The sequence below is a fragment of the Paroedura picta genome, chromosome 1 (assembly GCF_049243985.1).
Source record: "Paroedura picta isolate Pp20150507F chromosome 1, Ppicta_v3.0, whole genome shotgun sequence".
NCBI lineage: Eukaryota > Metazoa > Chordata > Lepidosauria > Squamata > Gekkonidae > Paroedura > Paroedura picta.
Window position 1 is genome coordinate 173,080,496 of NC_135369.1, and position 21,329 is coordinate 173,101,824.

Genomic DNA, 21,329 nt, shown 5'->3' on the forward strand with positions numbered 1-21,329 from the left:
CATAATAGTATTTCAAATACAGTCTTAACTTGGTCAAAACCATGCACTTTTTTATTTGCCTCAAATATTTTTGTTAGTTGTGCATAAGGAACATTAACAGGAATAACCTTAAGCTATCTTCTCTTGTTTTCATTGTACAGTCCTCCTGTAAGAAATCTAGTATATCACAACATGTCAATAATTTATCTTTAAATATCATTTTCTCCCGCAAAAAGCTTCTTGTAAAAAAATCCATAAAAGTGTTTTTGTACAGAATCTGAATTTATATTTGTTGCATATTTTTAAATGGCACATCTAACAAAATGATTTTAAAATTTTATATTAACCTTGGCTTTGTCATACCATAAATAGGCATGCCTTCCAAATCTTAAATAATGTCCCCCTAGATCCAATTATATTCTTCAACATGACCCAGTTTTTCATCCAAACTGAACCACGAGCTACAAATAGTATTTCAAATCAGGTAAACTCAAACTATTTCTTTCCCTTGCATCTTGTAATAATTTATATTTTCCCTTACCAGATAAATCTAGATATATCTTTCTGCCATTGTTTAAATGGTACATCAGAAGTCAAAACAGGTATTGTCTGAAATAAAAACATTCTGGGAAGAACGTTTATTTTAATCACTGAGGTTCTACTTATCAGCAATAATTGTATTTTTTCCAATTTCACTATATCTTTTTTCACTTTTTTCCAAACCTTTACATAATTATTCTGAAATAACATACAATTCATATTTGACAGTGTAATATCCAGACATTTAACCCTCTTCCCAATCTTAAAATTGGTCTTATTCGTTAGTTCCATCTGATCTTGTACATTCACATTTTTGCTAATGTCTTTGATTTGTCTTTATTAATCTTAAATCCTGCTTTCAGCTCCCTTTAAGGGATGAAAACCCCAATAATTTTGTCATTCTTTTTTGCTTTATGCAGTGTATATGAGACCTCCAGTAATTTAAAAATGCAAAACCATTGTTATGATTAGCTTTGTATCATCTTGTTCTAATATACAGCAAGCAACTTGTTTGTCTGTAACTAGATAGCCTTGTGCAGCCTTCCCTGGTTGCCAGTTTGTCTGGACAACTCTGCGCCAGCAACAGCATTACTGGGAGAGTTACGTAATTGTCACTCATTCATAATCTGGGATTTGAATGATAAGAACACTCCTGTTACAGCACAGCAGGACCTAAAGAGTCAGCTAAATGAATGAATCAGATAAAAGTAACTGCAATATCCAGGGTCATAGGCTGCATCCATTCATTGCTGGATATTGTGCTGCCATTGTGATGTAGCAACCATTCGCAGTTATATTTTCTATTTTCCTATGTGGCCATGAGAATACAGTTGTGAATGTGTGCTGTAGTGCAGTGGTCCCCAACCTTTTTATCACCGGGGACCACTCAACGCTTGACAATTATACTGAGGCCCGGTGGGGGGAGGGTAGTTTACTCCTCTACTCTCAACCACTGCCCTAACGTTCTCTGATCGCTATGGTAATGTTTAAACATCCCTTCAAAATAAGATACAGACACGCCACAACAATGAACATAAGGAACATTTTATTTTCATGGAAATTTTAACTCATGACAATGACAAATCAATGGGGACCCTGAGCTTGTTTCTCTGCAACGAGATAGTCCCATCTGGGAGTGAGGGGAGACAATGACACCCAAAGTCTGTTGTAAAGGGCCGGGGGGGGATGAAGTAAAGGGCCGGGGGGGGGAGAAAGCGTCCTTCGCAGCCCACCTCCAATTAGTCGAAGGACCACATGTGGTCCGCGGCCCACAGGTTGGGGATCACTACTGTAGTGAACTGAGAGCAGAATAACCAAAGATGTGCAGATTATTATTATTATTATTATTATTATTATTATTATTATTATTATTATTATTATTATTACCCACCACTCTCAGCAAAGCCGGCTCATGGCGGGTTACAAAATAAAACAATACAATCCCATAAAATCCTATTTCCCCTTTTTGTTGTTGTTGTTGTTATGTGCGAAGTCGTGTCCGACCCATCGCGACCCCATGGACAATGATCCTCCAGGCCTTCCTGTCCTCTACCATTCCCCGGAGTCCATTTAAGTTTGCACCTACTGCTTCAGTGACTCCATCCAGCCACCTCATTCTCTGTCGTCCCCTTCTTCTTTTGCCCTCGATCTCTCCCAGCATTAGGCTCTTCTCCAGGGAGTCCTTCCTTCTCATGAGGTGGCCAAAATATTTGAGTTTCATCTTCAGGATCTGGCCTTCTAAAGAGCAGTCAGGGCTGATCTCCTCTAGGACTGACTGGTTTGTTCGCCTTGCAGTCCAAGGGACTCGCAAGAGTCTTCTCCAGCACCAGAGTTCAAAAGCCTCAATTCTTTGACGCTCGGCCTTCCTTATGGTCCAACTTTCGCAGCCATACATTGCAACTGGGAAGACCATAGCCTTGACTAAACGCACTTTTGTTGGCAGGGTGATGTCTCTGCTTTTTAGGATGCTGTCTAGATTTGCCATAGCTTTCCTCCCCAGGAGCAAGCGTCTTTTAATTTCTTTACTGCAGTCCCCATCTGCAGTGATCTTGGAGCCCAGGAAAATAAAATCTGTCACTATCTCCATTTCTTCCCCTTCTATTTGCCAGGAATTGAGAGGGCCGGATGCCATGATCTTTGTTTTCTTGATGTTGAGTTTCAAGCCAACTTTGGCACTCTCCTCCTTCACCCGCATCAACAGGCTCTTTAGTTCCTCTTCACTTTCTGCCATTAGAGTGGTATCATCTGCATATCTGAGGTTGTTGATATTTCTCCCTGCAATCTTGATCCCAATTTGTGACTCCTCTAATCCCGCATTTCTCATGATGTGCTCTGCATACAAGTTAAATAGGCAAGGCGACAGTATACAGCCTTGCCGAACTCCTTTCTCAATTTTGAACCAGTCAGTGATTCCATGTTCAGTTCTCACTGTTGCTTCTTGACCTGCATATAAATTTCTCAAGAGACAAATAAGATGCTCTGGTATTCCCATCTCTTTAAGAACTTGCCACAATTTGTTGTGCTCCACACAATCAAAGGCTTTAGCATAGTCAATGAAGCAGAAGTAGACGTTCTTCTGGTACTCCCTAGCTTTCTCCATGATCCAGCGTATGTTGGCAATTTGATCTCTAGTTCCTCTGCCTCTTCGAAATCCTGCCTGTACTTCTGGAAGTTCTCGGTCCACATATTGCTGGAGCCTAGCTTGTAGGATTTTGAGCATAACTTTGCTAGCATGAGAAATTAGTGCGATGGTGCGGTAGTTTGAACATTCTTTGGCATTGCCCTTCTTTGGGATTGGAATGTAAACTGACCTTTTCCAATCCTGTGGCCATTGTTGAGTTTTCCAAATTTGCTGGCATATTGAGTGTAGCACTTTTACTGCATCGTCCTTTAAGATTTTGAATAGTTCAACTGGAATGCTGTCACTACCACTAGCTTTATTGTTGCTCAGACTTCCTAAGGCCCATTTGACTTCACATTCCAGGATGTCTGGCTCCAGGTCAGTAACTACCCCATTGTGGTCATCAGGGATGTTAAGCTCGCTCTTGTATAGTTCTTCTGTATAATTTTGCTACCTTTGTTTGATCTCTTCTGCTTCTGTGAGGTCCCTACCATTTTGGTCCCTTATCATACCCATCTTTGCATGAAACGTTCTCTTCATATCTCCAATTTTCTTGAAAAGATCTCTGGTCCTCCCCATTCTATTGTTTTCTTCTATTTGTTTGCACTGTTCATTTAAGAAGGCATTCTTATCTCTTCTAGCTTTTCTCTGGAATTCTGCATTCAATTGGGTGTATCTTTCTCTTTCTCCCTTGCCTTTCACTTCCCTTCTCTCCTTAGCTATTTGTAAAGCTTCCTCAGACAGCCATTTTGATTTCTTGCCTTTCTTTTTCTTTGGGATGGTTTTAGTTGCTACCTCTTGTACAATGTTGCGAACCTCCGTCCATAGTTCTTCAGGCACTCTGTCTATCAGATCTAATTCCTTAAATCTATTTGTCACCTCCACTGTGTATTCGTCAGGGATATGATTTAGTTCATACCTGAGTGGCCTAGTGCTTTTCCCTACTTTCTTCAATTTAAGCCTAAATTTTGCAACAAGAAGCTCATGATCTGAACCACAATCAGCTCCTGGTCTTGTTTTTATTGACTGGATAGAACTTTTCCATCTTTGGCTGCAGAGCACATAGTCAATCTGATTTCTGTGTTGACCGTCTGGTGATGTCCATGTGTAGAGTCGTCTCTTGGGTTGCTGGAAAAGAGTGTTTGCTATGACCATTGTATTCTCTTGACAAAATTCTACCAGCCTGTGCCCTGCTTCATTTTGTACTCCAAGGCCAAACTTGCCTGTTATCCCGGTTATCTTTTGGCTTCCTACTTTAGCATTCCAATCCCCCATGATGATAAGCACATCATTTTTGGGCGTTGCTTCTAGAAGGTGTTGTAGGGCTTCATAGAACTGATCAACTTCATCCTCTTCAGCAGCAGTGGTTGGGGCGTAGACCTGGATCACTGTGATGTTGAATGGTTTGCCTTGGATTCGAACTGAGATCATTCTGTCATTTTGGGGATTGTATCCCAAGACTGCTTTTCCTACTCTCTTATTGATTATGAATGCTACTCCATTTCTTCTGCGAGATTCTTGTCCACAGTAGTATACCTGATGGTCATCTGAATTAAATCCACCCATTCCTGTCCATTTTAGTTCACTGATTCCTAAAATGTCGATGTTCAGTCTTCTCATTTCTTGTTTAACCACGTCCAGCTTGCCTTGATTCATGGATCTGACGTTCCAGGTTCCTATGGAATAAAAATCTTTACAGCATCGGACTGTCTTTTCGCCACCAGTTACTTCCACAACTGAGCGTCCTTTCGGCTTTGGCCCAGCCGCTTCATTCATTCTGGCGCTACTCGTATTAGCCGTCTGCTCATCCCCAGTAGCATATTGGACACCTTCCGACCTGAGGGGCTCATCTTCCAGCGTCATATCGTTATGCCTATTGGAACTGTCCATAGAGTTTTCATGGCAAAGATACTGGAGTGGTTTGCCATTGCCTTCTCCAGTGGATCACCTTTTGTCAGAGCTCTCAGCTATGACCTGTCCGTCTTGGGTGGCCCTGCACGGCATAGCTCATAGCTTCACTGAACTACGCAAGCCCCCTTGCCACAACAAGGCAGCGATCCTTGAAGGGGGTATTTCCCCTTAAAACCAACAATTAAAAAACAACCATTAGATGGACATGGGCCTAACAGAAAATTCTAGGCCTTCCTAGAATTCCTACCGTCCCTCTAAAATAGCTACAGTTTCACATCTTTTTATGGATTACTTTGAGACAGAAATTCCCAGGGGTTATGCATCCTTCCCAAGAAGTTTGGATGGCAGCTGTCATCATTAGATTGATTGATTGGCTGGCTCCCACATCTTATTTCTGCACCCACTTCTCTGAATGGGCATGTCACCGCTTCCAGGGTTTCCTGAATCCTGAAAAATATTCCAGGGGCTCCTCCAACAGACATACAGCTTGGTGTAGTGGTTAAGAACAGTGACTTCTAATCTGGTGAGCCAGGTTTGATTCCTTGCTCCTCTACATGCAGCCCACTGGGTGACCTTGGGTTCATCACAATCCTGTCAGAGCTCTCTCAGCCTCACCTACCTCATAGGGTTCCTTTTGTGGAGAGAGGCGAGGGAGGCAATTGTAAGCCACTTTGGGACTGCTTCTGGGAGGAAAAAACAATTATTCTTCACAGGCAAAAGGTCGAAAAAGATAACTTACCCAACCTAACTCTTAAAGAATAGATGGGTTTGTTTATTTGTTTTGACTTAGTCTAGTCACAGAATTGTTGACCTCAAGGTGGTGGATGGAGATATCCTGGGATTATGACTGATATCCAGGTGACAAAGATTTGTTCCCCTGGAGAAAATGGCTGCTTTGGAAGGTGGACATGATGGCATTATATCCTATTAAACTTTTTCTCCTTCCCAAACCCCAACCTAAGGCTCCACTCCCAAAATCTCCAGTTTTTTCCCCAGGCAAGGCAAGCAACCCTACCTGGTTCCTTTTACCCATGACCCCTAGGACTCATGGATGAGGGCTTAGAGATATTCCAATGTACTAATGGTAGTATTTCCTCTCACTGTTAAGCATTGTACTCAGAAGATACCTATGAATGTGTGTGGTCTTCATCATGTGATTTTGAGAAAACGGACTAATCACCACAAAACTTTAAAAATATGGAAATTGAATATATACTAGATCAGTCTTTCTCAAAACTTTTTACTGTTGAGAAACCCCTGAAACATTCTTGAGGCTTCAAGAAACCCCAGAAGTGGCATGACCATCCAGAGTATGGTTGGGAAACATAGCTGTGTATATGCTCACCCGGAGCTCCTCCCCTCCTCACCCCCCTCTAGGCCTATCAGTGGCCATTTTGGGAGAGGTGGTTGGTTCAACATGACCATATTTGCTCATATCACCTGATAAATGTTAGATTTTTAAAATATATTTAATTAATTCCACTCATTCTGGAAACCTAGCCAGTTCCATCAAGAATCCCTAGGGTTTCATGAAACTCTGGTTGAGAAAGTCTGCACCAGACAGAAAATATAATAGAGATGCTTCCCATTGCCTATCTGCCTATACAGCAGTTACTATGAATAGGCATGCGCAGAAGTCTTCCAAAAGCCATCAATCATTGGGCTAGCTGTAAACCCTACAGATTAGCCCCTAATCCGGTAACCCTACTTATGCAGACCTATTTTGTTGCAATGCAAACCACAAGAACTGTTTGTATTGCCTTGGCAGGGATGTTACAGAATGGAAAGAAGTTTGATTCCTCCCGAGACCGAAACAAGCCTTTCAAATTCAAGATCGGCAGACAAGAAGTCATTAAAGGCTTCGAAGAAGGAGCTGCACAGGTAAGAGAGATCCTGGCTGCCTTTTCTCAAGGAAGAGGTTATAGTGAAAAATTAATTAAAAGTTACTGGGATGGGAATGAATTATATTTATATACATTTACTGGTTGGAATATAAGTAGATTCCAATAAGATGTCTTAGAATTTAGCCACACTCCTTCATCAAGTCCTACTGTTAATTCTGGGAATCTGCAGATTTCGGGTCAGGAGTTGCCACCAGCAGGGGAGGGGGGGCATAGGGTTACCAGATCTAGGTGGGAAAGTCCTGGAGGTTTGGGGATGGAGCCTGGGGAGAATAGGAACCTCAGTGAGATACAATGCCTTAGAGCAGGGGTCCTCCAGATGTTCATGGACTACAGTTCCCATGGGAATTGTAGTCCATGAACATCTGGAGGACCACAGGTTGACTACCCCTGCCTTAGAGTCCACCCTCCAAAGCAGCCATTTCCTCCCTCCCCCAGGGGAACTGATTTCTGTAGTCTGGAGATGATCTGTAATTCCAGGGTATCCCCAGGTCCCACCTGGAGGCCAGCATCTCTAATTGGGAGTGGACTATATGCTGTTGCTATAAGCTTAACTCAGCAATTGCTGCACTTATAAAAATCCCCCCCAAAAAGGCGATAGATAGATAGAGAGATGATAGATAGATAGATAGATAGATAGATAGATAGATAGATAGATAGATAGATAGATAGATAGATAGATAGATAGATAGATAGATAGATAGATAGATAGATAGATATTGTATTCATGTAAACTGAATCAAATTTTCAGGCTAATTAGCATTTTCAGGCTAATTAGCAAATAACTTTTACAAAGCCTACAAAAAAAGTTAACACGGGATGTCAGCTCTTGTACAACTGCTTCCTTATCAAAATAATAATAAATAATAGGGGGGTCCTACCCCCACTCTACCATCCTACAAGCAAAGTTTGAAATTTTCCTCTATCCCAATCTTAACTTTTTGAGAAATATTGAGAAACATTGAGAAACATTCTTCAGCCTTCAGGAAACCCCAGAAGTGATGTGATGGTGCAGAATATGGTTAATTGTGTACACACCCACCTGGGACCCCTCCCCTTCCAGGACCATCATTGGTCAAATCACCGATAAGTGTTCTACAAAAATTTTAAATATCTTTACAATCAATTTCTACCCATTCAGGAAACCCTTCAAGAAACCCCAGGGTTTCACAGAACCCTGTTTGAGAAAGCCAGCTTTAGCCTAAGACAGCATAAGTGTCTCTTTCTTTGGAGCTACGGATGCCAGCCTCCAGGTGGGACCTGGGGATCCCCTGGAATTACAGCTCTTCTGTAGAACTGGGAATCTCTCCTACATTACAAGACCAAATTTGAGCTCATCCATCCAACAACTATCCACTGGCTCCACCTAGTGGCAAATTGCATTGAAAATTAAAAATGCATAAGTACGCATCAGTCCAAGAGCCTCTTGTGGCGCAGAGTGGTAAGGCAGCCGTCTGAAAGCTTTGCCCATGAGGCTGGGAGTTCAATCCCAGCAGCCGGCTCAAGGTTGACTCAGCCTTCTATCCTTCCGAGATCGGTCAAATGAGTACCCAGCTTGCTGGGGGGTAAAACGGTAATGACTGGGGAAGGCACTGGCAAACCACCCCGTATTGAGTCTGCCATGAAAACGCTAGAAGGCGTCACCCCAAGGGTCAGACATGACTCGGTGCTTGCACAGGGGATACCTTTATGCATCAGTCCAAGAATACCAGCTGCATGATTGTGAACAGAGCATGCAGTTTACTAAAAGGTATTGCCACTCTGCTACAGTTAGTACCAAGCTATCTGTATCAGATCTACACTTGACTTCTGATGATTTTGGATCCTAAAATCATTCCCTTTGGCTTCTGTTTCTTTGGTCTTAGGACAAGGATCCTAACCTGTGACTTCAGTTGAATCATTCCCAGATTTAAAATAAGGCATATACAATTGGTGTGGCTGGCAGTCGACATCTGTTTTTTCCCAGTTCCCTCTCCTGCACAACTTCCTTTTTCCTTCCCTAAGCAGCTCTAATAGGCTCTCCATTTTTCCTGCCCCCACTATGAACCCTTTTTATTGATTTTCGATCCTTGCTTTTCTCTGGCAGCCAATTCCTTTCCCTTCTCTTTTAACCACCCCTCCCCTTCTCTGTTCTCCTCTACACTTCAGCTTCTATTTTTTCCCGACCCTTTTCCCAGATTCTTTCACTTTTTCCCATTTTTTACCTTTTTAAACTATCCATCCTGCCTTTGGTTGACTGAAAACATAGCCTGGAAGACACAGCAGTATAGCAACTTCTCAAATTGTCCCTGAGATCTCCGAACATAATCTCACAACATTTCAATAAGCTTTCTTCTCTTAAAGTTACAGGTCTTGCCTCTATTATCTTTGAGGTTTTTTTTTTTAACTCCCTCCCTGTTTTTTAGATTTCTGATTTTTCTGCAAACTTGTAGCTTCACTCGGGTTTGTAGAACCCTCACCCCCACTGCTGTCTGTTCCTAGCCCCATTGTATGTATTTTTCAATCCTCCCTTGGGGATCCAGTTCATAATTAGATACAATGATCAAAATGTTTGGGTTGCTGATAGCCGGTTTTCTCATGCGGTTCTCCTGCCTTCCATTTCCTCCCTCTGTGCTGCTAACGTCTTACCGCCAGATGAGCCTGGGACAGCGAGCAAAGTTGACTTGCACACCTGACATGGCGTATGGAGTCACTGGCCATCCAGGAGTCATCCCCCCAAATGCGACTCTCATTTTTGATGTGGAGCTGCTCAAGATAGAGTAACTCAGAATTCACTGAAGGCACGTGTTCATAGCCTCCCATTCTCTTCCCCTTTTCCTTTAATGGAAAGCATCTCCACTGAAATTTCGGTCACTCCTGTTGTCATGCCAACAATGCCTCTACTAGAGGTTGTTCTCTCACTTTCTTAACTTTTAAAAAAATATATATTGCTGGTGTATGTATTTGTCCTTGTTTAAATGCTTCTTTTTGTTGTGGAGGCCTGGGAAAAAAAATGGCTTGTAACATTTTTGAGTTGTAAATTTTATTTTAATTTGCATGTGAAACTTCACAATTGTGATTAGAACGATATATAAACACAGAAAAAAAGCTATAAATATGTAGAAAAATTACTTACTGAAAAACCACTGCCTTACGTACACATTGAAAAATAAAAGGACACACACACCAGGGGTGCTCAGAAATCAGTTGTACAGGTTGTACATGAATGGGCATTAGCCAAACCAAGTTACCTGCGCTGCCACTTTTTCTCAACTTGTATGTTCTGCTCGCTGCTGTTTCAAATAAAACATCTCAGATGGGGAAAAAATTCCAAGAAAAATAAATATCTTGATACTGTACGGTTTTTCGACATTGTCTCTTTCTTACTTCTGGATTTAAGGAGTCGTAAAGGTAGCCCTAAGAATTCTTTCCTATCAAATGTACCGTATATACTCGAGTATAAGCCGACTTGAGTATAAGCCCAGGGACCTAATTTTACCACAAAAAACTGGGAAAGCTTATTGACCTGAGTATAAGCCAAGAGTGGGAAATGCAGCAGCTACTGGTAAATTTACGTTGCTTGAGGCATCAGTTGGTTAAATGTTTTTGAATATTTATATCAAAGAAAAACTGTAAACTAGCTCTGTAAGTGCAAAAGAGGGTCACCAAGAATAATATGATATCAACAGTAACTTTAAAAGTGCAAAAACCTTAGCTCAATCAGCAACCAAGCTAAAACATGAGTTAAAATCCTTCAAAACTGGATTCCTCATCATCATCTGTATGTCCAGAGCTTCAGCTGTAGCTGGTGTGAGGTTATCTTCAAAGGACTGCCAGCCAAGATCTCCCTCAAATGCCTTGCTTTCTGTGCCCCTGCCATCAAAGATGAGACAGGTGGTGACAAAAGTCAGAACCTTTTCAGTGGTGGCACCTCACCTGTGGAATGCATTTCTCCTTGAAGCACACCTGGCATCTCTGCTGCTCTCTTTAACACTCCACCCCCAAACATTTCTTTTTTGCCCAGGGAGCTGAAAGGGGTAGGTTTTTAATGTCATTTTTGCGGTTTGCTTTTTAATCTGAAAACTATTTAAAATACATTTTAACCTGCATCATGTTTTATGTTTTTTACGCTTTGGTGGAATTTTGAAAACTTTTATGGTATATATTATTTTGTAAGCTGCCTCATGTAGCTTCCCTGGACAGGTGACATAGAAATGCATCCAATAAAATGTCAAGCTTATGCTCTGTTGCCTTTTGCTTACCAGGCCTTCGACAGATATCTTCAATCATGCTGATGATTTAGGCACATATAATTTTGACAAAGGACGCCATCCCCAAATGGGTGCCACAGAGGCAGTCATAATGCATATTTCCATAAAATATTGGGGTTTTCCAAAAGCCAAGCTTTGTTCTTCAAAAGCAACGCTACTTGTGCTGTCCTGAAATATCTCCAGCACCTGCTTGGACAAATAATTGCTGTTCTTGTTCAGCCTCTGAGGCGAGGGGAAGGGTGGAGTTTTGTTTCTGACAACAGCCCCAAGAGAGATTTCAAGCCCAAAGTCATAAGGAAATCTGGGCTTGTAGCCAAACCAAAAAGCCCATAGCTGTAATGCAGATGGCCAGCCCAAGTTGCTTTGCTAGCTTATAGGAAATTACTCAAAACTTCCCAAGGTTTCTTTCTATACAGTCAAATTCCTTGGATTTTGTTCTCACTGCCAGGGAGCAGGCAGTGCACTTTGGGGAGTATGTATGTACAGCAATGTTCTATATCAGTGGTCCCCAACCCCTGGTCTGGAGACTGGGACTGGTCCGTAGATCAGTCGGTACCGGGCCACAGCTCCTCCTCCCCGGCTGCTGCCTTGGGGGCTGCCCTGCCACTGTGCCGCCGGCTCACCTTGATGCTCTCCAGCGGCCATCATGGCTGGGGCTCCCCCTCGGCGTGGCACTGCGCAGCTGCTGCTGGCAGCGCCCCCCAGCGGGCGACGGGAAGTCAGGGGCGCTGGCTGGAAAGCAAGTGGAGCAGGGGCTCAGGCGGCGGCATCCCTCGGGCTACCCGCCCGGGCCTCAGTAAAATTGTCAAACATTGACCAGTCCCCAGTGATAAAAAGGTTGGGGACCACTGTTGCATGTTTTTTTTCTTTGAATTGATAAATACCTGCAGTTTGCATCAGTTTTCACACTTTGGCTTCTATTGTGGTTTTGTCAATACAACCCGGTTCTTCAACACAGCCATTTGCTTGCATCTCTTCATTCAGATCTCATGTCCTTGTCATTTAAGACGGTGTGCTGGATTTCTCAAAAGGTATTATTGTTCCTGTTAATGATGCTACTTTCTGTATTTCATTTCATGGTCTGTGTCATGAGGGGAAATGCAGCTGAAAGCAAAGGCACCTGGTGTCACGTGGACACCCGCTTTCCACAAATTTGTGTCAGTCAAATCTAATTGATAGAAGCAGATTATTGTGGGCGTAGCCCTCCAAGAGCCAACCGGATTCACGACTGCATGGAAAAGCTCATCTGGTCCCAACTGTGAAAGTTGAACGAGGCTTTTGATACAGATGCCGAGATGCTGTGTACAATGACAACAGAGTCAGGTCTAAATATGAAATGTTCACTTATTCTATACTGTTTGGTTATAGGAAAGGTTCTACGCACAAAATAGAGATTGCATTTTAAAAACACTTTAAGAATTTTGCAAAGCGTAAATTTGTGGGAAGTGACAGATTTTGTAACTTTGTTGAGGATTGTAGTGATGGGAAAGAAGGCAATGCTTCACCCGTTATCAACCTTTTCCCCTGGAAATTCAATTAAGATGATTTAAGTTGGCATGGATTACAGAAATTTAACTGGGTAAGTAACAGCTTGGGTGCCTTCATGACATTAATGTCTCCACATGTACACATGCACCAAATACTCATATAGAATGAGGGCACCCCAACTCAGTGTACCTCCCAATTCCACACTGCAATGTTCAGTAGACTCTGGTGTCGTCACATATACTTTCTGAGCCCTGGTTGGCTAGTATCACTCAGGATAAAGAACAAAAAACACTGGAGCAGTATTCAGAATTAATGTTCCCAAATAAATCACAAAAGAAGGAATTTCTAAAGTTATACAATGGGTGCTAGATTGGGGGGGGGGAGTGGAAGAACTCTGTGGATGGCCTCCCCCTCCCCCCAGGACCTGGAAAGGCTGCAGGCTGGAGGCCCCCTGGGAAGGGAACTCACCCGCAGGGGCAGCTCTCACATGGCAGGGATCTGCAGCTTCCAAGCCTCAGAGGGAAGTGGAAGGAGGAGGGGCGGTCACGGGTGGGGGGTGAAGGTGACGGGCTGGCCGCTGGACAGACAGGCAAGCCGGTTGGAGGAGGGGGGACTCAGGGGTGGGACAGCTGCCCTGAGTGGGTAAGCGCTGAGTGGCACTTAAGCCATGGGACACAGTCCTCCTCCAAGGGTTTATAGAAATAAATAATGGTACAGATTTTACAAGGGAGAAGATTTATTATAGCCTTGGTATATTTTCTAAGAACAACATTTGAACTGATTGAGGATAGTTCTGTATATTATTCTTTTTGATGCTTCTTATAGTGTAATCACCACCCTCTGGAGTTCATGGAAGGGTAGAGGGAAATGAAATCAGAGTCCAGTAGCACCTTTAAGACCAACAAAGATTTACTCAAGACATGAGTTTTCAAGTGTCTGAGGAAGAGTGCTTGCACTCGAAAGCTCACACCTTGAATAAATCTTTGTTGGTCTTAAAGGTGCTACTGGACTCTGATTTTATTTTATTGTGCTACTTCAGACCAACACGGCTACTCATTTGAATCTATCCTAGAGGGAAATGGTATGCCTTAACCTGTATAAGAACTCTTCCCCTCTCCAACCACACACCCCCATTTCTTAGAATGGCATAATCAATTACAGAAATGACAAGTTCTAACCAAATAAAAAGGGAAGGTGGTATACAGAAGCATAACATAAATCCTTCACACCAAAGGGACTGAGGTCCCATCTGAGAAAAGGAAGCAGAGTAACCAAACCTTTCTTCATCAAGAACGGCTATAAAGTCAGCAGAACCCTAGAAATCCTATATATTTAAAGCTTGCAAGCGAGAAGCCAGGCAGTTTTAGGTTGTTGGTGCACTCTTGATGTACCAGACTCTCCTATGCTAAAGCAGATGAGCAAGCAAGTATAGGCACCCGGCTCCTCTAGCAACAGGCTCTCTTAAACACACAACAGCTTTGAGCCAGTTGAAATGCACAATATTTTAAAGCTGAACTTGAGCACCAGAAATGGATGGATGAAGATCAGGGGTCTCTTCCCGCTTTCGTTATCTCATTTGAAACCATACTGTTTATTTTATTTTATTTATTTATTCGGACTTATATGCCACCACTCCCAGAACCAGCCAGCTGGGACAAGAAGTCACAACATACAATTTAAACCAGTAATAAAAATCTCCTCCCATCCACCCTAACCACCCAACCCCTAGCTCTCCCACCTTCCCCAACTGAGCTATCTGGCTATCAAGTGTGCCCAGATAGATTGGTGGAATATAATAAATGCCAGCTCAATGGCTGGTACAAGGACACTAGAGGAGGGTAGATGTTCCTGACCTGCCCTCAATCAAATGTCTGGTGAAAGAGCTCTGTCTTGCAGACTGAAGACGTCCCTCCATGGCCCTCAGTTCTTCTGGGAGCTCATTTCATCAGGCAGGGGCCAGGGCTGAAAAGGCCGAGACTAAGTGAACCTCATGGGGACCAGGGACCTCTAATCTGTTTGCACCCACAGCATGTTTAGCCCAGTGCAGGACATGGGGGGTTAAACTGTCCCTCATGTACACTGGGCCAAGACCCAGTGTTTATGAGGTCTTTGAAGATTAACAACCAGAACTTTGAATGTGATCCAGTACACAACTGGTAGCCAATGCACTGGGGTGCAGCTACACCACTTGGAGCAACACAGTGCATTGTGATCATGCAAAGTATACCGAAAACAATTAAGACACAAATCAAACACAAACTCGGAAAAAAATATGTGCTTTTAACAAATTTACAATATTTGACTCATTTTTTATGCTTCCTTGTCTACCATGAATGACACACAACACCTTGTATAAGCCTCTGGCTTGCTGGAAATTTCAGCGGCAGCATTTTGAAACATCAACCAGAAAAAGACACTGGGGTTAACAGCTTTGACCCACTGAATTTGGGATTAGTACGTATTCTATGGGGAAAAAATTAAGCACTAAAGGCTTCAGTGCTTTAACGCAGACACGTGTATTTGTGAAAAAGTTTTAGTCCAGAAAATAATGAAGGGATTAGAAACAATTGTCCGTAGAGCCAGGTTCCTCACAAAGGCCAAGGGCCTTATTTTGGTGGGTCTGTGTTTATTCCATATTTCTCCTTGAGGAGTTTCAGCTGTTCTTCCTTTTTCTTTGTATCCATTTTTTGGAATGCCTAAAATAAAGCAGAAATATACCGTGACTAAGTTATGTCCACTCAAACTAATTCGACCAATAGTATTAATTATTAGAACAACCTTATTTTCTCATATTTAACCAACCACCTTTGCAAACACCAGAAAATGATGATGTATTGTAGTAGGATTGTGCACTTTGGCTCAGTTTGGCCGCCTCAGCAATCACCACAGCCCGAAGCAGTGTATAGGAGGCCAGCAGCAAATGGCACGGGACAATACTTTTAAGCTGAATTTGAGCTCCATAAATGGATGTATGGAGATCAGGGGTCTTTTCTCACCTTCATATCTCATTTAAAAATATCCTGTTTATTTAATTTATTAATTGGACTTATATGCCACCACTCACGGAACCAGACAGACAGACAGGCAAGCTGGTTGGAGGAAGAGGCACTCAGGGACAGACGCCCTGAGTGGGTGTTAAGCGCTGAGTGGCACTTAAGCTATGAGACACGCTCCTCCTCCAAGGCCTTAAGAGAAATATAGTATGTGGAGCAGATGGTTTTAAATGTTAAATTGTTGTTGTAAATGGGCAAGCGGCGGTCTAGAAATTATAAATAAATATAATATTTCTCATATATACTGATTTCTGGTGCCCATGATTTGTTCTATTGGGACCAGCAGGTACTATCACAGAGCTGTTCAAAATCTGTCATCATGGATCATTTGAATGACCACAGAAAGCACAGGAGAGTCCCTCTTACCTTGAATTATTTCAGTACTATTCTCACAATGCCTTTGTACAAATGAAATTAAATGTTTATCTTAAGTAGTAACAGTTGCTAATTGTGTTAAAGAAAAGTACTGTACTTGCCCTGTTTGCGTTATAATACAAGACCACAAGGTATCTGTTGCAGACGTTGAATCCTGACAGATGATCGCAAGCATTTTTGGCGTCAAAGATGTCTTCGTAGACCACATAAGCTGTCCCTCTAGTCTCAGGAGTATTTCCTCTGTAGGGTAAGCACAGTTTTAATGTCTACTGAGGATAAAAGTACAAATTCCATTCGTGTTCAGAAACGGCAAGGAAATGGGTCACCAATATTAAAACGAGCTGCTTTAAAACATTATTTTCACTGCCTGCTCTGTAATCCTAGTCCTACTCCAGTTTCCTAGATGTTGTTGTGATTTGTTTGTATTTATTTTTCTATTTTGCAATCCTCGAGTTTCAAGCATGCTATAATGTTAAACAACAACATTAGGGCCACAATCCAGAAGGTTACTTGTCAGTAAGCGTCAATGAACTTCGTGGGAGGTGCTTAAGTTAAGCACACCTCCTTGATTATGGCGTCTCCCCTGCCAGGTATGTATCTGCACGTATCTATGCACACACACCAAGAACAGATGTCTAGCAAACTCCATCAATTGAGAAAGAAGCATCAAGGAAAGCTCAATGAGGAAGCAATCAACTGTACCAAGAAAACCAGCTCATTTTTTCAGCCAGCTGCCAACATGAGTTACAAGGCTCAAGTGGCATAAAAGACAAGGCCAAAATGGGATCAGCTATGGGCGCCGTGTGTCTTTACGGATAAAGTACAATCTTTCCTTTCCAGAGCGATAGGAATGTGAGTGTCTTGCATAGTGCTGGGGTTGGACTAGATGACCCATGAGATCCCTTTCAACTCTATGATTCTATGATTCCTGTCATCAGATGATCCCGAGCAATGACTAAAAGAATAATACATTATTTACTAAAGGAAAATATGTTAGAAATCTGGCAACTGAGTAGGTACGGGTTACTCTCTAGCACTGGATAGAGGCTATTATTCCTTGGATATTAAATGGAGAGCGGGTTAAAAGTGGTGAGATCCAGCAGCTCCTGAGGGTGGTAAAAAACTGGCATTCCAATATTTTGTGAGACAGAATACCCAATTTTCCCCTGAGCACAAGGACAAAGACAATCTGGAATACAATGAAATCTCCACTGTAATATCCCGGACAGGATGGCATTAAGGCAAGTTTTGTGTCTGTGTGTAATAAATGACATCTGTAATGTCATTTTAATGTCAAACCTTTGACTGTTCCCCCAAATTCACCAGAAATTCTCCAAATTCTCTTGTTTTCTAATACTTGTAGTGTAATTTTAAAGTATAGCTCTGTCATGTTATAGATCTAGTGACTTTTTCAAGAAAAAAACTAAGGCTTCTCTCTGCAATTCTGAAATTTGTACTGTGAAATATCCCATTTAAAATTTTAGCTTTGCATGGCTTATGATATATATATTAGGTCTTCTCCCATTCTGCACCTTCCTTGATCACAAACCTACAGAAAGCTGATATACTGTCTTGCTAGTCAACCAGACTGTTGTCACTTTTGGAACACCATAGACTTACACTCTGATTTGTCGAATGGGTCCGTATTTTCCAAAAATATCATACATTTCTTCAGCGGTGATTTTATATGGCAAATTTCTGATATACAAAATTCTGTTGACTTCAGGAGGCAATCGAATCTAGATTTGGTCCAACACAGAAAATTAAGAGCAGAAGCACAGATTTCCAGAAGATGTATATTCGGTTTTATGTACTTCTATGTTACTCATATTGTTAATCTCAGAGTTTACTTACCCCATACTGTTACAAAGGCCTTAATACAAATTTCCCCCCAATGGGATCATTTGAGCCACTTATAACTTGCTTTTCTGTAAATTATAAAATGGGACCCTCCATTTCATTAAAATGGCAATCATGCTGACACTTGGAAACATTTAGGCCCATGGGCATACACAAAGCCCTATTTACACACAGCCAGCCTGTGAAATAGGAACTACATGCAAAGAAGCTCATAAAATGCTATGGGCACATTATCCCTACAACCCATTTCTACAAGGACACTTTTTCTGATCCAGGTTCTGATAACAGACTACAACGAGAAGAGGGTGCTAAAACAAAGCAAACAGGGGCACACTTTGACCCCCCCCTTAAATGAGTTTGTTTATGAGTGGGGCAGACCCAAGTTTAAAGACGTGTGTCAGCTACTGGTTCCTATACTTAGATCATGCATCTCTTTTAAAAGAAATGCAGAGCCGGGTGGTGGTTAGTACCCAGGACTCCCCACTCCCACCATTGGGCGAGAAGCTCCGTGGGTGACCTGTGCCAGTCATTCATGACCCATAGGCATGTTGTGAGGATAAAATGTGGAGAAGGGAATCACATATACTGTTGCCCTGAGCTTCTTAGAGAGCCAGTGGGATAAAAACCAGCAATAATTGTGATTAGGGTTGCCACAGATAGGGAACAGGTATGTCAAAACCACATTGGGAAACTCGTGGAGATTTGGAGATGGAACCTGGGCAGGGCAGACACCACAGTGGGGGGTACAGTGCCATAGAGTCCACCCTTCAAAGCAGCCATTTTCTCCAGTGGAGCTGATCTCTGTCGCCTGGAGAAGAGCTGTAAAACCGGGAGATCTCCAGGTCCCTCCTGGAGGCTGGCATCACTAACCCCTGCCAGTAGCCGGGCAACCGTAGAACGAAGAGGCAGTAGGGCACTTACGTTCGCGCGTTTCGCCGCTTGCATCGCCATGGCAACGGTCTAGGTGGAATCCTCGCCTCGATTTCCGGGAAAACAAAAAAAGATACCCTCCGGGAAGGCCGCAACCACCGACAAGTAGCTCCCGCGCGATAACTTCTACTGCGCCGGCGCTCGCTGACGTCAGCCGCAGATGTTTACAAACTTCCGCTCCTTCCCACCCTCGTTGTGCCTATAGAGATAAATGCAAAAGAACATCCCGCGCAGACCTCTCTTCAGGCTCTAAGCAGGTTCCCTCAAGTGAGTGGCCAGGATGGTGGAAACGCCAGGGGGGGAATGTAATGCTTCCTTCTCCTCCTCATAGCGAGTTGTTGCCTTCTCTGGCCCTCTTTGGGAATAATCGCGACTTCCAACCACCTCCCAAGTAATGCATTATTGCTTGGTCTTCCAATGATGCTGGCAGGTTTTTAAGGACAGCCAGACAGAGCCAAGCTGTTGCCATATCCTGGGAGAGAGCCCTGGTCTACTGTGGCTGATGATAGCTCTCTGTTTGGTTTCCAGGTGGAAATCATATGAATTCATGAAGATCCGTTTAAAATAATCTAAAGCCGACTTTTGCTCAGTCCCACAAAAATCATGCATCCACTTCATCATGGCTCTGCCATGGCACAAAAAGATAGTCCGTTTTTGGCTCGATTGTTTAATGCCCATTCCAGCCTGATCTGGGGTGTTTGAGGGGCATTTTGGTGTGGAAAGGGTTAATAAGGGAGCCAGTGCATTCTCAGCCTCACCTCCCTCACAGGGTGTCTATTGTGGGGAGAGAAAAGGGGAGGCGAATGTAAGCTGCTTTGAGGCTCCTTTGGGTAGAGAAAAGTGGCATGTAAGAACCAAGTCTTATTCTTCTTCATAAGAATGCACTTCATAAGTGCAGAATATTTCCAAAAATATTGTTCTGGAATACTTTTCAGGCATCCCACTGTTTTTAGGTAAAGGTAAAGGTATCCCCTGTGCAAGCACCGAGTCATGTCTGACCCTTGGGGTGACGCCCTCTAGCGTTTTCATGGCAGACTCAATACGGGGTGGTTTGCCAGTGCCTTCCCCAGTCATGACCGTTTACCCCCCAGCAGCAAGCTGGGTACTCATTTTACCGACCTCGGAAGGATGGAAGGCTGAGTCGACCTTGAGCCAGCTGCTGGGATTGAACTCCCAACCTCATGGGCAAAGCTTTCAGGTGGCTGCCTTACCACTCTGCGCCACAAGAGGCTCTCCCACTGTTTTTAGGGGCACTCAATTGATGTCCTTTCCAGCCCATTTTCTGTAGCCATTTGGGCCTGGAAAGAGTTCATAAACTAATGACATTTCTTTGTTTTGATGCAAAACACTGTGTTAGAGATCATTTAACATGTTCTGATGTTTTGTTTAATGCTTGCCTCACTGTGTTTTGTCTGTTCCCTTGTCTCCAAAAACAGGACATATTTCCAGGCTGACTACTTCAAATAAGTGATCACTATGACTACTATTTAAGCTGTGATAATTACTACTAAGTAGGAATTAGGGATGCCAACCTTCAGGTGGGACCTGGGGTTCTTTGGAATTACAGCTCATTTCCAGATTTCAGAGATTAGTTTTCCTGGACAAAATGGCTGCTTTGGATGATGGACTCTGTGACATTTACTCTACTGAAGTCTCTGTCCTCAAGCTTCATCCTCAAACTTTCAAGAGTTTTCCAACCTGGATCTGGCAACCTCAACCACCATTCTCCACCCGGTGCCAGGAAGGACCTGCCAACTGTACTAGGAATCAACCCCAAAAGAGGAATTTTTTTTTTTTAAAGAGCCCAAAAGAGGATGAACACCAAAAACAGAGAGGAGTACAGCTGCAGATGCAAGGACCAAACTGTAATAACCAGCTTAGCTAATATGGTTACTTTTTGTTTGGGTTTAATGTTGGGGTGGATGGGAACAATGAAGAAAATAAAAATATGAAAATCAGATTGATAAACAGATGTACCCTTCTTAATTGCAGAATGCTGAGGGTAATTATCAGCGACCTTATGAAACTCCATCTGTCTTTTCTCAAGTGTGGAGGCAACAGGACAGAATATCGAGCGTTTGCCCATTAATTTCCATTTGTATACGTCTTATATATTATTAAGCACAGAGTATACCTTGAATCAAATTTCCCCAACTGCTTGAATCCCATTTTAGCTATACTTATAGCTCAGTTGCTTATGCGCCTTGACTTTAACTAATCCTTCCTGGCAACTAACCCCCCGCCCCCCTTATGCAAACCTTGAGGAAGACCTTTCCAGAGTGTCCGAATAAGTGCATGCACACGAAAACTTACACCCCAAATTAAACTTTGCGGGTCTTAAAGGTGCCCCTGGACTCAAGCTTTTTTTCTTTTTTTTTTCTTTTGGACAGCCAATCCCTGCAAGCAATGGCTTCAGCGGGAA

At 42.8% G+C, this 21,329-nt stretch overlaps 2 protein-coding genes and 1 long non-coding RNA gene across 4 annotated transcripts in view; 2 read left to right on the forward strand and 1 right to left on the reverse strand.

Annotated features, from left to right (window-relative positions):
• FKBP1B (FKBP prolyl isomerase 1B) overlaps positions 1-10,289 on the forward strand; it is a 53,541-nt gene extending 43,252 nt beyond the window's left edge. For both annotated transcript variants that reach the window (XM_077311917.1, XM_077311926.1), the window contains 2 exons: positions 6,819-6,931; positions 9,586-10,289. In XM_077311917.1, the coding sequence (XP_077168032.1) occupies positions 6,819-6,931; positions 9,586-9,714 (242 nt within the window). In that variant the 3' untranslated portion in view covers positions 9,715-10,289. The remainder of the gene's footprint in view (positions 1-6,818; positions 6,932-9,585) is intronic.
• A 4,660-nt stretch (positions 10,290-14,949) lies between these two features.
• Positions 14,950-19,071, reverse strand: SF3B6 (splicing factor 3b subunit 6). Its single transcript, XM_077311907.1, has 4 exons — positions 18,899-19,071; positions 17,738-17,856; positions 16,219-16,357; positions 14,950-15,385 (listed from the first exon to the last, which is right to left on the reverse strand). The coding sequence occupies exons 1-4, from the start codon at positions 18,926-18,928 to the stop codon at positions 15,296-15,298; spliced, it is 378 nt and encodes a 125-aa protein (XP_077168022.1). The 5' UTR covers positions 18,929-19,071; the 3' UTR covers positions 14,950-15,295.
• A 25-nt stretch (positions 19,072-19,096) lies between these two features.
• LOC143824555 (uncharacterized) lies at positions 19,097-20,865 on the forward strand. Its single transcript, XR_013226797.1, has 2 exons — positions 19,097-19,174; positions 20,344-20,865. It is a non-coding gene; the product is annotated as an uncharacterized LOC143824555 (long non-coding RNA).
• The last annotated feature ends 464 nt before the right edge of the window (positions 20,866-21,329 follow it).